The sequence below is a fragment of the Psammomys obesus genome, unplaced genomic scaffold, assembly GCF_907164565.1.
Source record: "Psammomys obesus unplaced genomic scaffold, mPsaObe1.curated_primary_1811, whole genome shotgun sequence".
Classification (NCBI taxonomy): Eukaryota; Metazoa; Chordata; class Mammalia; order Rodentia; family Muridae; genus Psammomys; species Psammomys obesus.
Window position 1 is genome coordinate 1,832,215 of NW_026590905.1, and position 16,453 is coordinate 1,848,667.

Consider the following 16,453-nt stretch of genomic DNA (forward strand, 5'->3'; position numbering starts at 1 on the left):
ATAGATAGATAGATAGATAGATAGATAGATAGATAGATAGATAGATAAAATCTCATATGTAGAGAAGAAATGCATCACCCTACATGTGAAAATTTAAAACAAAGTAAATACACATATTTGAAGTATAAATACTATGAAACAGTCAAATGGGATTTGGTCAGTGTTTTCTGCTGCACAATGAAAATACCTTCAAGCAACACAACAAAGTCACCTATTTTTATTGGTTTTGAGAGAGGGGGGTGGAGAGTTGTGGGGCAATAAGGAGAGCAAAAAGAAAAAAAAGGGGGGGGGGAGGAAGCATTCATTCAATTATACCCTTTGAAGAGATGCTTCCAAGAAGTCCTTTTGTTTCTCTATTCTTAGAAGTACTTTTGCCCAGAGAGTGAAATTCAGAGGCAGATACCACCGGGGCTGGAGGACATGCTGGCTGCTTTATTCTGTCTCAAGTACCACTTAGGGATTCAGTCCTTTATAGCAACCCATGTCCACCAACCCTCCAGCAAGAAGTCTGCCTAGTCAAAACTGGAGTCTAAATGGTTGAGTTCCCTGGCCTATGAAGCCACCTTCCAAACTCTGAAGAGACCTCCGGCTCTCCATTTAAGTTTCCATTTTGTGTGGTCCTCATCCTAGGACTCAGGAATGCTGGGACCCACCATCTCTTACGGGCACGTGGATCAAAACCAGATGTCCAGTTCCACTCTTATAGAGTTTACAAGGAGGCAATTGTGGCTTAAATCAATACCCGAGTGCTGGAAGGGCAAATTCCCTTGTCAACAGCTCGGGAAGTTAATGGGGAAGGCCATGGATGCTATGATAGAGCTGACACATGCTTGCCAGCAGGTGGCTAGAAAACCTAAACATTTGTCTTGCACATGAAAAGGAAGCTTCTGGTGGAGCAAGCTATCCTGTGGGGTGACAAACTTCACAGAGCTCTATAGAACCAGCTCCCATCTGGATGACATCATAGAACATGGAAAACACAATCTGGTGGACATTGGAGCTCTGTTGGCTTCAGGAAGGAAAGTATATCAGCGTTTTGTTGTGCAATTATGGAGCTATCCTTTAGCTTCACGTCAACTCAGTATCCAAAATTATTCATGGGATTATCTGGGGATACTGAGATAATGTCATGTGATATTTCCTATAATGCCTGGCACCTCCTATCAAATACTATCATTGTCTTAAAAGTGGGTGCTTATCTTTATTAGTAATGTTAACAGTGAAAGGCATTTGAGAGGATGCCAAATGATTAGTACCAGGTCTACCAGAAAGCCAAATCCAACTACTATCAGCTCTATGCACTGTATACTGTAGAGACCCAGCCAACATCTTGAGCATTCCTGGCCAAAAGAGAACATTCTGGTAAATTCTTCGCATGCCTTTCTGGCTTTCTGCAAAGATAAAGCCAGGAGCTCCTTAGAATGTGCCAAGGCATGCTCCAAGTAAGACATATTAGCAAAGATGAAATAGGACAGGATTAATGTAGAATCTTAGGGTGGTGGAGCTAGTAAGACATATGAGCAAATATGAAATAGGACAGGTTTAATGTAGAATCTTTCTTAGGGTGGTAGAGCTGCATTGGGGCTTTGAGGTCTTCTAATTCAAGCCCTTCATTTATAGTCAGGGAAATCACAGCCTGAAGAGAACATTCAGGGTCACATAGCAACAGCTAATTGGTGACAGAACTTAGTTAAAAGCTTGATCCCCATCTCCATGTCAGCAAGCCATCTGCTGCCTCATGCTGCTTCAGAACACCTTGCACTAAATGAAATGTTTGAGATCAGCAAGCAAGTTAGTTCTTCGCTCCTTCTGAAAATCACTTGCTCAGGACTGTCTGGAATCTCTTTCTCTGTGGCCTAGTAAGGCTAGGGTCAGATAGTAGGGGAGGAGGACCTCCCCTATCAGTGGACTAGAGGAGGAGCATGGGGGGGATGAGGGAAGAAGGGTGGGACTAGGAGGCTATGAGGAAGGGGGCTATAGCTCGGATACAAAGTGAATAAATTAAAAAAGAAAAGAAAAAAAAAGGAAAATAACTTGCACAGATGTTTTCTTTGGTCATGTTGCTAGATAATGAGCAATCATAACAGGCCACACCAAATTTTGCATCAAAATCTGTTAACCACTCTTAGTCAGAGGTCTATCCTGTGAGGATGCTTGGAGTCCTAGAGACCTCAGTAGTTCATAATCAATATTGTGAAAGGAGCACTGTGACAGATAAGGGTATGAACAAAGAGCAAGTGCATTCTGATCAAGTAAAAATACTATGTCTAGCTCCTTAGTATTTTTAGGTAAAATAAAGGTTGGCTTCATAGAAAACTGTCAGTTTGAAAGTGAGAATTCTGAAAAAAAAAAAAGAAAGAAAAGAAAAAAAACCCACTTTCTCTTGTTCTTTCCTTCTTTATTTCTGCACTGGCTTCTTGATCTTAGAAATCTTTACAGGCAAGGATGAGGTAGTATTGACACTGGCCTCACACTTCAAAGCTCACAATCCCTGTATGCAAATGATCTGAAAGAAACTGCCCTTACTCCCCCCCCCCAATAAATAAACAGCTGGTCCACCATGAGAAGCAATTTGATGACAATGAAATCTGAGCCAGTACCCACATATATATGTCCACCAATAACATAAGGTCTACAAATGTCCCATCCAGGACAGCTCCTGTGTTCACGTGTCTACACACACACACACACACACACACACACACACACACATCTCATCAGCATGTGTTTGCTCATGCACAAAGTGTATCCACTGGCCTTATCAGCAACCACACATGAGCCTTAGGCTTTTCTCCAGTAAAAGATTTGGTCCTTTTCCAACAAAGTCGGTCTTACATGAAACTCAGTCCAACAGTCATTAGTTCAGTATTCCCAATGTCAGAACCTGCCTGCATCATTAATGAGTGGAACAGCAGCTGCTGAGGTCTTGAAACAGAGGGGTGGGCTGAAAAGACCTTCCATGTCAGCCCCAAACCCTTTCTCTCACTTCCAGTCAGCACCTGGATTTGCAGCCCCTTTACTTAGGGTGGAAGCCTTGGAATTGCTCAGGAAAAGGTCTGGAGGAGCCTGCCGCAGAAGCAGCTTACTCAATTAGGCATCCTGAATGGAGGGGAAGAGGAAAGGCCTGAGCATCTAATACATCTGGGAATGCAACAGCAGAGATGGGAAATGTTCTGTAATTAAACTCTGCTGGCCTGTCCTGCTTGGGGAGTGTGAGACCCATCAGCAGTGACCTCTTCCAATCAACTTAATTGGCCCAATCTCGCCAGAAAAAGCAGAAGAATTGGTTTAGTGCCTCATGGAAATAACTTAGCTCCTGACTATTTATGGCCACTGAACTCCAGGATGAGGGCCTTGACTCTGAGCCAGGAGTTGACAGCGTGTGCTAACTTCTGGGAGGACTGGGATGTTTCAGGGCCTCTGGCCCTCCATCCTAGTCTCAGTGGAAAGTGGCTGTGCCCAACTTGCTGCACTGGGCATGCGGCATTTCACAACTCTGAGCCCCGGGGTTCCTCTCTCCAGGCAGGCTGGGGCCTGCCAAGGACTTATCGTCTAGAAAAACACAGACCTTGACAGTAACACAGGGTGGCTGGACTCTGCTTCCCTCTTACACAAATGGTGGCTATGCCAAGGACAATTACTACGCTCTGTGTTTTCAAAGTCATATTTGTTTTGGCATTGCAGTTTGCACAGCTGATGCTAAACAAAGTTTATCTGAAAATTTATAACTGATTCCTATATTGCCTCTCTTCCTGAATGATCCACAAACTAAAATCTAACTTTGCCTGCCTCCAGTTTATGGATAAGTAGAAAACTGAGGTAAGCCATGGGAAAGCTTTATGTTATTTTATTACTATTTTTACACAGTGGGCAAGCAGTGGAGATGTAATGCCATCCAGAGGAGACAAACATCCTATTTTCCCAATGACTGACAGATGTCCACACCCGTGTCCAAACAGATTGCATCTTTGTAGATCACAGCTTTTATAACTAGTTCCTTTGAGCTTTGCTTAGTAAAGAGGAATGCATTTCTCTTCTTAGCCAGTTCCCATCAACATCGTCATTCTATAGAGAGGGGCATGGAGAATCCTAGACATCAGAAAACTGCTGTTCCAAAGTAGCAAACTAAATGCAGGCTTTTCCAGCTGAGAGTCTTCTCCCTCACCATGGTGCTCTCAGAAAATAGCAGCACTAGCTCTGCCCAGCACCAGCTATTTCTCAAAGGGATGAGCTTCCCTAAACCTCGAGACAGTAAAGCTTCGATTTCAGGAATCAAGACCGCCATTAGTTGGATCCTGTCCCACCCAGATGCCCTCACATGATCAAAAGGGGTTCCTTGTCACCTGGCCCAGGTGAACAGTGTTTGCTCCTAAAGTATAAAGCCTTCTTCCTGCTTTCACCCAGTGACTTTAAACCTCAGTGAACTCCTCCTTGCTCTCACTCCTGAAACTCACAGCTCTTCCTTTATGCATACCTTTGTTCCCTTAAGGCAAAGGTCTAAGCATCCAAGGCCAACTTCCTCCTTCCCCAGACCCACAGAATTCTTGCAAAAAACACACACACCATAGTCCTTCACAGCGGACACAATGCTATGCACATTTCTCTGTCCTGTTGGCTACTTTTCTCATAGCTCCTTTAGACCCCAGAAAGCGCATTAGACAAAAGTATGAGCGCATACTCAGTTTAACTTTAGATCTGTAGCGCAGATGCCCCAAAGACAAGCAAACTAGGAGCCCAGCCTTTCAGGGGCATCACTGGACCTTTCCCCAGGCCCATGTCTCAAGATTCATTCCGCACACAGTAAGGAGACATCTCATACTCCATCCCGAAATGGATCAAGAGCCCCCACCCCCCATCCCCACCTTCTACCTGGAAAGCATTACCTTCCAATTCCTGGCCTAGCCTGTGTTCCAGGTGAGGAGCAGTACCACCCTCCAGCTCCCTGCCCACCCACAGAAGCATCCTTCATCCTTTACCGCTATCATGGCTTTTTTACAAAACCGCAGATAATGTTTTAAGCCAGCTTCCCTTTGGCTCTCATGATCCACGAACAACTCGAGAAGGGACCTCCACAGGCACCGCACTTTTTATTCCTGGCAACACTGCAACTGTCAGCTGAGCATGGAGAAGGAATTTTTCCAAGGCAGAGTGCCACGTCCCAGCACCCACCAACAAGCTGAGCATCCAGTGGGCTCCCCACTAGTTTTCAGTAATAATCAACACGAACTGGTGGTAGGGTGTCCTCCCACTAAATAAGAGGGGCCACTGTACAGTATTAGACAATGTGCATCTCACCTCTTGGCATGCAAATGCATTGATTTACTCGGGAGTCTTGTGCACAGAGCACTTCCTGTCCCTGGACCCTGTGCCAACACAGAAGAACCCACCTCTTAAATGTACAACCCTCACTCTAAGCCTTCCCCAGACCATTCACTGGAAGGCAAAGAAGGGAAGAGGCAAAAGCCATCCTTCCTTGTGCTGCTCTCTACAAGAATGCCAGAGCCCCTGTGTCTTTATCTCCCATGTGCCTCAGAGCCCTTCCAGTCAAATCCCAGGGCTTCATGTACCCATACAGTTAACACTCCACTCTCCTCAGATAAACTCCCTTTCACATCCCTTTGGTAGTCTTTACCCACTCAGCACCCACACATGTCCACCCTTCAGCACACCCACACCCACACCCACACACACACACACACACACACACACACACAGCGCCCAGCCGCCCTCCCACACCACGCCCACCCATGTGTCTGTGCAGGCACGCACAAGCCATCTGTCTTCAGCACACTGCACGTCTCCAGCTCTGACACCCTTCACAGGCACAGATTTCTCATTAGCTACACCTATGTTCCCACAAGCTCTCATCTCCTGCTATGCACACAGATGCCCATCACACAGGCTCCCCGCCCCTCCAGGGCCAGCCGAGCTGGAGGAAGCTCCACCTCCAGCTGTGCCTCCCACCCACAACTCCCTCTCTCACTGAGACTTGAGAAAGCCCTCCCAGTCTCTGGCCACCCAAGGATCAGTCTCCCTTCTTGGGAAATCAGACCCGAGTCGCACAGATTCAGTCTTTTCAAGGCCGGCTTCAACACAGTCCGCAGCAAAGGGCAATCCCATTTGCTCTCGCTGAGGCGAACGCCGGGAAACTTTCTTCTGTCCTCCAATACCGCCAGGTACAGCAGCCCGCTTTTTCTCTTTCTACTCTGTCCCAACGCTACACTCGGGTCGGTCTGGGCTTAAGGCGGAGAGAGTTGGGTTTTATTTTCTAGATTCCACCTCTCAAGTTTCTTTGAGCAACGTGTCAGGATCAAGGGAGGCGAGTAAACTGGCAAAGTTCGTGCTATTTAGAAAATCGACTGTAAAGCTCCCGGGTGCAACTCCCCCCCCCCCCCCCCTTCCTCCACCCTGACCATTAGGGTAGCGTGCTTAGGTATTTCCTCGCCCTCCGGCTGGTAGTGGAAAGGCATCCCTTTACTGAAAAGCAGGTTTGCCAGCACACTCCGTAACCTGCAGAATTTCCAACATCAAGACTCGGCGAGTAACACCCACCCTGGCAGCCTCCCTCCTCCTCCCCACCCTCCCCCAGCAGGTCCCCGCCCCCAACCTCTTCACACTCATAAACAAGTCCCGGCTCAGGGGCTCCAGCGATCCAGCTAGCAGCCCGCGCTGCCCGGGACCGCGTCAGCCTCCACTCTGACTCTCAACCTGCTAGCCGCCGGCCGCCAGAGGTCGGGGCCAATCTAGTGGGTGCTTCCCCGACCCGGAAAACGCGAACCTTGATTCCAATTCCCACCTGCGACCTGACTAAACAACTGTGTCCACACCATTCGGTGCTGGGGTCCCAAGGAGGCGCATCTAACGCAAAATTGCGCAAAGCAGTAGCGCCTCTTGGATGCACACCCACTCACGCCCGCCCGAAAGCGACAAGCAGAGCGGTCCTCCCCCCCCCCCCCACCCCCCCCCCCCCCCCCCCCATTTCCGCACCTTCAGTTCCCAAGCGAGCCAAATTGCCTTAGAAGTACCCACCACGGTTCAGAGCCCCGTGGCAATGGAAACAATCCAGCCTGCGGTGGGTTCCTTTAACTCCGACCTAGCTCGGAGGGTCTCTGATGCTCTCGGCCTTCCCACACCACTTCTTGGGGGGGGGGAGCCTAAAACGGGCCCCGAAAAATTGCTACCAAATCCCTACGATATGCCCCGCTCTGGTGCCCACCATTTCCTGCCGGGTCCCAGACCGGCGGGCTGAGCGCTACCTCCAACATATGTGCGAAGACCCAGGCTGGGGAGCCTTTGGGTAGACGCTGGCCAGAACAGCCTGGGGCTGGGGACGTCTCAGAGGAAAAGGCCTCCGTGGTACACCATCGCAGGTACGCACCGCTGGACGAGGAGACCCAGCTCCCCCAATCTGGGAAGTAACTGTGCTGGTCCTGAGTGTTACATCCCCTCCCCCAGCCCACGCCCTGCCGGGGCTGTGCGGTGGAGCTGTCGAAAGGACCGTGCCCGGTGGCCAGCGGGGTGCAGGGCGCAAGGCGGGATTCTGGCCTCTTCCAAGCCCCGGTTTTGTCTGCTACCCCCTTTTGTTACAGGATGAGCGGGGGGTCTTCTAGGAGAACCAGATCAGAGGGTTGGAGGTGTGTACACACGAGGTGGAGGGGGGCGGCCGAATCCCTTTCCTGCCTTTTCGTGGTCCCCATTTTCCCTCGACTCCACCTCCTTCCCTCTCCAAGGCAGGTTTCTTAAACCTGATCACTTTCCCAGACTGAGGGCGGTTTCTTGGGCAGCCAGGGGACCAGAGGGAGGAGGAGGAGGTGGGGAAGCGCCGTCTCTGCGCGCGCGCCGGAGTGCAGGGGAGAAGGGTGGTGGTGATTGCGCCTAGGCCTGGGCAGATCCTAGCTCAAACTTTGGGGAAGGCACCAGACCCGGAAAGTTAGGAGCCTGTTGCGCGATGGGGGTAGGGCTCGGTGCAGAGCTGGGGCCCCCCACGCGGATCCCCAGGAAAATCTCCCCCACGCGATCCCCCACCCCCTCCGGGACCTGCCCACCCAACGTGCCCGCCACCTCCCCTTACCGTGGCAGAAGTAACCATGGCATCCGTGTGACTATTTCCAGGGACGTCGACATGAAGAGAAAGGTGGATTCGAGTTCGGTCATTCAGTCTCGCCCACCCCTGCCGCAGCCACTACCCAGCGGTGGGGGGAAAAAAAAAAACGAGAAGGAGAAAGAAAAGAGGGAAGAAAGTTGCGCCGGGCTCTCTCGCGGGGCGGTGCGCGGAGCTGCTGGGTAAGGAGAGGAGCCTTCAACTCTGAGTCCCGTGAACATAATCTGCGCGGTTATAACCAGCCAACCCGGCCAGATGGCTCCGAGCTCAGCGCCTTAACCCCTTCCGCGCCAAGCCACTCTCCCCCGAGCCCCGCCCGCAGTGACTGGCAGGCTCGCGCCCTATCACTTTGGAGTTTGGTCTAGGAACCAGCCCGGGAACCTGGTCATTTCTCCTAGTCCCCTTTAAAGGGAAACAGACAAATGGACAAACACTTTCAAGATAGCCTATTCTTCAGTACCTCCTATTTTAACTTTCCTTTTAGAGATGGGGAGGAGGAGTCAACGAAAACATTCAATATATCATTATATTTTACACATTAATATAGTTGATCTTATTCTTGAATTTTTCTTTTTGATCTTTTTTTTTTTCTTTTCCTTTTTTCATTTAAACAGACAGAAGGCCTTTTCCTGCCCCTTGGCTAAGGAGAACTCGGGTCTCAACCTTAAACTCTACCTCCAAATCTCAGACCCTTCTAGATTTGGGCCCCCCCCCCCCCCGGCTCCCCTCCCCCTCAGTAACCCCCTCACCTCCCACTCTCAACAACAGGAATCCGCCCTTGAGCAGTTGCTTTCCCTTGAACTCTCCAGCCCTGGAGACCAGCTCTTAAGGCGCAGTGCAGGCTGTCTGGGGAGGTTAAGTCACAGAGGTAAGGGGTGGGTGGGAGTCCTGAGCGACCTAGGGAGGGGTGGTTTGCGTGCGCGGCGCGTGCAAGAAAGAAAACTGGAGGCGTGAGTCCAAACGCGGCATTTCACCCCGTCTCCCAACTTCTCTAGCCCTTCTTTCCAAGGTAGGACCTGGCCTTGGAGCCGAGCACTCACTCGCCCAGCGCCCACCGCTCTGCACAAAAAAAAACAATTTGCCCAGAAGAAAAGGCAAGCAACACACCCCTTCCCGACTCCCCGAAAGTAGCGACGCTCTGTTCCGCAACCGCTAGATTCATTCCAGGAAAAAGCTCCCAGGCTGGAGGCAGAGGTCTTATGTGGAGATAATTTTAGCTATTTATTGGAGCCCACTTGTTTTGAGCTGATGCTTTCAGAATTGACAATGGTCAGTGTATCTATTTGCTCAGTCGCAGCCCTAGAGAACCGCAGAGGGGAAAAATCCTAGCGGTGAGGGGAAATGGAGAGCAGAGCATTGCTCCTTCACTCCTTCCTCGATTCTTGCAAGGTGGAACTCAAGTCCAAGCGCCACCCCCACCCTCATCCCCCACCACCTCTGTCGCTCTCCAAGTCCCCTCTTGCCAGGGCATTTGATTCAATTCACGCGCACTAGGAAAGGCGATTTAATAGTCCACCTCTTCCTTGCCTCCTATTAAAGTGTCTATAAGCAACCCGCAGTGTGCTTTAGCAAGGTTTCAGGTTCAAACCCTGAAGATCCCTTGGCGTTGCATGCTTTTGGTCCACACCCAGCAGTACCAGAACTGCATCCGCCGGTTGAGGCCAAGAGAAGCTGCCGGGTGAAGGGAGGCCAAAGAGGATGGAGAGTCGGGGGAGGGGGGTGGGGTGGCTGTGTACCAGATAGATTGTACCTGCCTCATCATTATCCTGGCTGACGGGGGCTGCCACATCGAAAATGGCCTGCAGCACCCACAGAGACCCAAGGACGTCACCTCCAACGGCCCCTCAGAAAGGCTGAGTCCTCCTTCAAAGGCTTCCCTCCTGCCAAAATATCTCCTTCTTCCTCTGGGTCCGTTCGGGCTGCAGAGTTTCCCCCTTCACTCTGCCACACAGCACTTTGGAGGTTTGGCTTGGGCGTGCTCTGTGGCGTTCTGGTTTTCTCGCGGTCTTCTGGCCCGCCCCTGCCCTCCCCCACTTCCCGCACTTGCTTCTCTCCCCCCCCCCCCTCCCCTCTCCGCTTTCCCCTCCCTTCCCGCCAGTCTCTCTGCCGGCCTAGTTCTAGGGGCTCATTCCTCAAGCTCCGGGTCCCGGGGCTCTACAGACTGCAACCAAAGAGGTGCTTTGGCTCCCGGGGAAGGAAGGAAGGAACGGGTTAAAAACACGTGTGGGCTGCTCCGCCGGCTGCTCCCCGGTCACTGGCAGCCTGGAGGGAGGAGGGGTCTGAGAGGGGCGAGCTTAAATATGAACAGTCAGGAGAAAAGGCAGCGGAGTTCGAGCCTCGGGATTTGTTCTGCAGCTGCGGCACACTGGCTGGCCGCCTCCCTTTGCCAGACCTGGGCGACGGCAGGAAGAGTGCATTGTTTCCACCTCAAGGGTGCAGGAGGGTCTGTGTCTGCCTGCGATCAACAGGCCTTGTAATATGAGAGGTGACACCTTAATCTTGCCAAATATGTGCGGTGTCTTGGGGCAGGGGAGGGCGGGGAATGGGGAAAGGAGAGGGGACCAGGCAAGAGCGGAGGGCAAAAGGTGCGCTTTCGCCGGGGGATCTGATTCACTTCCCACCCCGCCCCCCACCCCGAACCCGTGGAGAACGGTTGCCCTTTTCTTTAAGAAGTCCTATCTGAGGATTTCCTTCCTCTGGCAGACAGTCTGTCTTCTCCTCCCTTGTTTCTTTCCACTGAGGAGCTAGAGGGCCTTCCTTCCTTCCTTCCTTCAGTAAGACACTAAAGCCGCCTTGGACTTCTAGATGCTCAGATGTCCAAAGAGGATGCCGGGCAGAAAAAGAGACAAGATGCACTTGTTCACGGCAGATAAAAGACGGTCAGGGTTATAGCGACTTCTAGACAAACTCGGTAAAGTAGAGAGTTTTAGTTTTTTTATTTTGTAGAAAGACCAGAGGTAAGGGCGGTAGAGATAGCTAGAGTTAGGAGTACACCGGGCTAGAAGCAGTGGAGTGAGTATACTCTATAAAGAGAGCCTTGGCTTTGGTTAGTTAGGTAGTGATCTTTATAAGCAGACTCTCTGGCTTTGGCCGCCAATCTGTTGACTGTACCTTTGCGTCAGTGGGCTACCTTTTTCTCCCAATTGTATCTGAGGCCCTGGTTTCAGAAAGCAGTTTGTGGCGCAGTAACCGGGTTCGAATTTTGAAAACCCCCTTGAAACTCTCTCCAAAGGCGAATTCCTAGTGCTTTTGCCTTTGGCCTACCCTTATCTTTTGTAATAGCGCCACGGTGTGGTCGAAACGTTCAACAGACACAAAATGAGTGGAAATGAAAGTCTCCTGGAAAACTGCTTTTACTTCTGTTTCAAAACAGGTCAGTGGGGGTGGAAAGGGTCTCTTGTGCAGCAACAGTACATAGTTAATTCATAGTGAATGTTGGCCCAGGAAATGAGAAAACTGGCCCTGTGTGACTATATATGACAGAGATAAGCCTCATCCCGCAGCTAGCCAGCTAGCCTTGGCTCACATCCTAGCTAGCCTTCACTGCAGTTCCTCTACTTCCTTTGCATGGATAGCGGACCTGATCCTGAAACATCCGCACGTTGCTTCTGCTGCTGGAGGGTGCTAAGGCTGAGTAGCTGCAGCTCTTGCGCTTGCCTTTGGTCTCGCTCCCCACCTCCACTCATCCAGACAGCTGTTCCGGATAATGGAGCCAGGAAGTCTACGTTTCTAAAGCAAAGTGAATGTAGAAGGTGTTTGCACTAGGAATGGGGCTTAGGGTCAGGGGAGTTTGACGCATCGTGTTGTCTTGGCTCCTCCTGCAATGCACCGGGCTATCCCTTTGTTGCCCACTCCAAGCTAGTCTTCCAGATAGCCATGATTCAAAGATGCCCTGGAGTGTATGTGAGACATCATTTAGGGGGGGTTATTGTCTTTCTCCCCCAAATGAGGTCATTTGTCCTTGGAAGCTGGGTGATGTGTCTATGCTTATTCAGGAAGCTTAGCCCTCTCTAAGATGTCATCCCAGGAAAACACAACTTCACTCCCAAGAAGCAGCTCAGGTCTAATAGAGATATTAGAGGTGATATTCTGATGGAGGGATGGCTCAGCAGTTAAGAGCACTGGCTGCTCTTTCAGAGGACCCAGGTTCAATTCCCAGCACCCACATAACAGCTCAGAACTGTCTGTAACTCCAGTTCCTGAGCATCTGACATCCTCATACAAACCACATGCCGGCCAAACACCAATGCACATTAAGTCAACCAATCAGTCAATCAATCAATCATTTAGAGGTGATAGTCTAACATCTTCTCAGACTCCACCCTGCATGTAGTAACCAAAGAAACTGAGTTTCCCAGTTTTTCAGCTTCTCTTTTGGGGGGGGGGCAGAAAATATGCAAGCAAACAAAGGATTTCACCAGCAGACCAGGAAGCAGAATTTATTGAAAGGGTCAGTTTCCTGGCCCAACAAACCTGTGTTTCATGCTGTTCTCTCATCCTACAAGATGTGTTTTTGAACAGGTTTCCTAGCTGATCAAAACCCACTAGAACTGGAGAAATAGTGCCAATCTCACAGGTGCACTATGAAGCATAAACAAATCGAATAATTTAAAACTCACAGCACAGTGCCTGGTGTAGGGCAAGCCCCAGATCCAAATCCTACAGTCCTTGCTCTGACACCCTTTGTACCCCTCTGCTGAATGATACTGGTCTTTAGAAAGAAAAACTTCTTTTTTTTTTGGTTTGGGTTCCATCCGTATTTCATTAATATAATTGTGTGTGTGTTCTCACGAAGTCAGAAATGAGCAGAATGAAGTAGTGGTCACACTTAAAATTTACTTCATTTCCTAATGTAGTCCCTATGAAAGACATAGATGAAGTGGTTTTGTTTTGTTTTTTAAAATCTCATCTTATTCATTGGCTGCCTCTGGGGTGGCATCACCTCCCCATTCAGGAGGAAATTCCAGCACATCCACTGTTAACAGATCGCCTGCTGTATTACTTCCCTGTTGTTATCGCTAATTATGTGCTGGGGCTTATGCTGAACAATATAATGGATTACGTGGAACAACAATGAATCAACTCATTTTGTGAAATAGAATGCATATTTGTAATTAGGCTTCAAAAATAATTACCCGTAATGATAGAGTGAAGGTATGTATGCCTGCCACACAGGTGGATCTGGGAGTCATAATAAAGTCTCCTGTTTTGCTAGTCACGACATGAATTCCTAACCACCCTATAAATTAGCTTTATGCTGTACCAAACTCCACTCATTAAAAAAAAAAATAGCATTAAGGTTTCCTAGGTAACTAATGCATTTCCAAAGGGAATAGGTCTCAGGAGACAAAGAGGGCAGGGGAAAAGGTGGAGAAGGGGAAGAAAAGGAAAAAAAGTTAAAAAAAAAAAAGCATTAGATTAGATCCATGTGACATAAACAGAATATTTCACGGGGAGGAATCATAAAGTTTTAACTATGTGTGTTTGACATAGATGTGGCATTGCCATTAATTTCTTCTCTGGACAATAAAATACCCCATAGAGTGTCCTCTTATCACATATGCCAGCATCTCTTTTTGTAGATTCAACTATACAAACTGACAAACCTGGATCCTTCCATTCAGCTGCTGAGCTGTATTCACTCTGAGCTGGTTAACCTGAGCCTTCTACAAGTTCTAGCTAGATGTCATCAAATGTCGAGATGAAAGGAAAAAGTGAGGTCAATTTCGGTGTTTGGAAACATGCACATACTTTTGATCACCGTGGACTCAAACTTCAAGAACCTGGGTACAAGTGTCACAGAAACAGCGACACTTCCCTCATACAGGAAGTGATAGCCTTTTTTGAGTGGTAGTCATTTGTGAGAGATAAAGATCCCCAGGCCTTGGTGACTCTGTCTTGCAGTGGGGACCCATTGGGGTTTTTGATACATCCCATCCAAGCTTTTATGCTGTCTGTGGCAGTTCATCTTCACTGTTCACTTGATCAATTTAGGACCACCTAGGAAACAAACCCCCCTGGGTGTGTCTTTGAGAGTGATTCCAGGGAGGTTTAACTAGAGCAAAGATCTGCCTTAGCTGTAGGAAGCATTATTCCATGGGCTGAGGTCCCAGAGTACACAATAGGAGGTTGACAAGGAGTAGACAGCAGATTCATTAACCTGGGCTTCTTGACTGCAGACACAATGTAAACAGTACCTCATACTCTTGCTAATGTAAGTGCCCTGCCATGAGGGACTGGCACTTCATAGCAGGAGCCACAGCAAACTCCTCCTCTCTTTCTTTTCTCTTTGTTTTCTTTCGAAACAGGGCTTCCCTGTGTAACCTTGGTTGTCCTGGACTCACTTTGTAGACCAGGCTGGCCTCGAAGGAACTCACAGAGATCCGACTGCCTCTGCCTCCCAGAGTGCTGGGATCACAGGTGTGCACCATCTCGATCCAGCCAGCCCCTCCTTTCTTAAGCTTTTCTGTGAGGTGTTTTGTCACAGTGACAAGAAAAGTAACTACAAGACTGCCCCATGTAGAGTTTCTTTTCAAAACGTCTCTTTGGCTTTATTTTTACTTGTGTGTAGCTGTGTCTCTATGCTTGTATGCCACGTGTGAGCAAGCACCCTTGGAGGCCCGAAGAGTGTCTTATAGAACTCATAGAAGCAGTTTGTCAGGGATCAAATTTGTCTGGGAGTGCCAGAGAAGGTAGGCATAGAGGGGTGAGCAAGTTTTGATTTAGGTTATCTCTGGACCATGTAGGTGAACATGTCTTACTCCAGGGCATTGACTTAGCATATAGAAGAAAGAGTGATTTTAGCATTGATCCAGCCCCCCAGTTGGTTTCTTTGTGTAGAACACACCTATGTAACTATTCATGACATCCTAGCTAAGAGAACGCTCACAGGCTTGCTAGACGAAGACTTTGGTGCCAGGGTTCTAAGAAATTTATCTGTGGGGTTAGACCATTAGCTTTGCTCCAAAGGTCCAAAAGACATTTAAATCAGAACTACTTGCATTTGCAAGAATCAAGATATGGAGGGAGAAAATAGTTGAGTCTTGAGACTATAATAACTCATAAGTGAGCGACACCCAGAAACTATGGAATTTGAACCTGAACCTGTGGAAAATGGATGTTTATTTACGTGTGTTTCATTTGAATACCACCCAGTAGCAAGTGGTCACTGTAGCGAGAACTTTGGTGTCTTTAAAAACCCAGTTATTTTATGTGACTGTGTTTTTGTTTCATCCCAGGTGTGGGATATGGGGCTGCTTCAGAATGTCCACAGCAGCAGACTGTTTGCCTCATGAGTGCTCTGGCAGGGGCGTGATAGTTTAATTCTGGGGACTCTAGAGAAGGTATAAAAAGACCAGAGCCCTAAGAGAGCAGGTGTGGCTGTTTTTCCTGCTGGTTCCTGCTCCTGCTGTTGCTGGCTTGTCAAGTTTTCATGAGAAAAGAAACAATAAGAAGAAACTGAAGATATCCTTATAAGGTGAAGATTGGACTTGTCCCAAGGAACTTAATGCCCCTAACCAGCAGGAAGTAGTCTAAAAAGAACTCAACATTCCCCCTCCCTAATAACCTTTTCTTGCCTACCTGGTGTTGAGGGTGTTGGAAGGGATTGGGGTGGAGAAGAATGGCAAGTATAAAATAGATTTAAAAAAAATGCCAGCAGGTCACTCATACATCTATACGCCATCTAGCACAAGCATAAAGGCCAGCATTCGAAGGCTGGGTGTGTCCAAGCTTCAAAATCTGGAGCTGCTTTCAGATAATAACCGCAAAGCACCCGGTTTGCATGTCATTGCTTCATTGCCTCCTCTCTCTGCCTCCAATGAGAAATGTCTACTGGTTCTCACTCCTTAAGTGGTCTCCCGCAAGCAATTTGCAATAACAAGTCCAAAAGTTAGAAATTAGATCCTTCGAAGTGGAGAGTCACTCTACAAATTACAGCAGCCATGTCTCCTCACCCACTTCGCCTTCCCATCCGACCCGAGAGACACCTTTAAGATAAAGCAAACAAAAGAGGCAAACAGCAGAATTGGAAATACTCGGCTTTCTACACATAGGCATTAATAAATCAAAAGCAATGAGTTTTGCCCAGAGTTAGCAGGGAGTCTGTGGTTCATGACAATGGAATCAGACCTGGCAAGGCATCACAAGATGACACACTGGTCCACGCCCCTTATCTTAGGTCGGAAACAGAGACTGGCTGCCATGTGGAACAGGCACATGATGGCTTGCGTTCTTTTAGAGTTGGAAGGTGCCTGAGAGCTTCAAGCCCTTCATTTCACAGAGGAAGTCATTATGGTACAGAGAAATGAAGGGACCTGCCCGAGAGCACACAGAAAATCAGACTCATCAGTG

At 48.8% G+C, this 16,453-nt stretch overlaps 1 protein-coding gene across 2 annotated transcripts in view; it reads right to left on the bottom strand.

Moving 5' to 3' along the window:
- Ntf3 (neurotrophin 3) overlaps nucleotides 1-10,040 on the bottom strand; it is a 69,042-nt gene extending 59,002 nt beyond the window's left edge. Inside the window, exon 1 of one of the 2 annotated variants that reach the window (XM_055609422.1) lies at nucleotides 9,856-10,040. Coding sequence is in view for 1 of the 2 variants with exons in the window: in XM_055609421.1 (XP_055465396.1) it covers nucleotides 8,072-8,089 (18 nt within the window). In the remaining variant the exon portion in view is untranslated. Of the gene's footprint in view, nucleotides 1-8,071; nucleotides 8,532-9,855 lie in introns of those variants that run through there. The other variant, XM_055609421.1, reaches the window with a different exon arrangement.
- Between the last annotated feature and the right edge of the window lie 6,413 nt (nucleotides 10,041-16,453).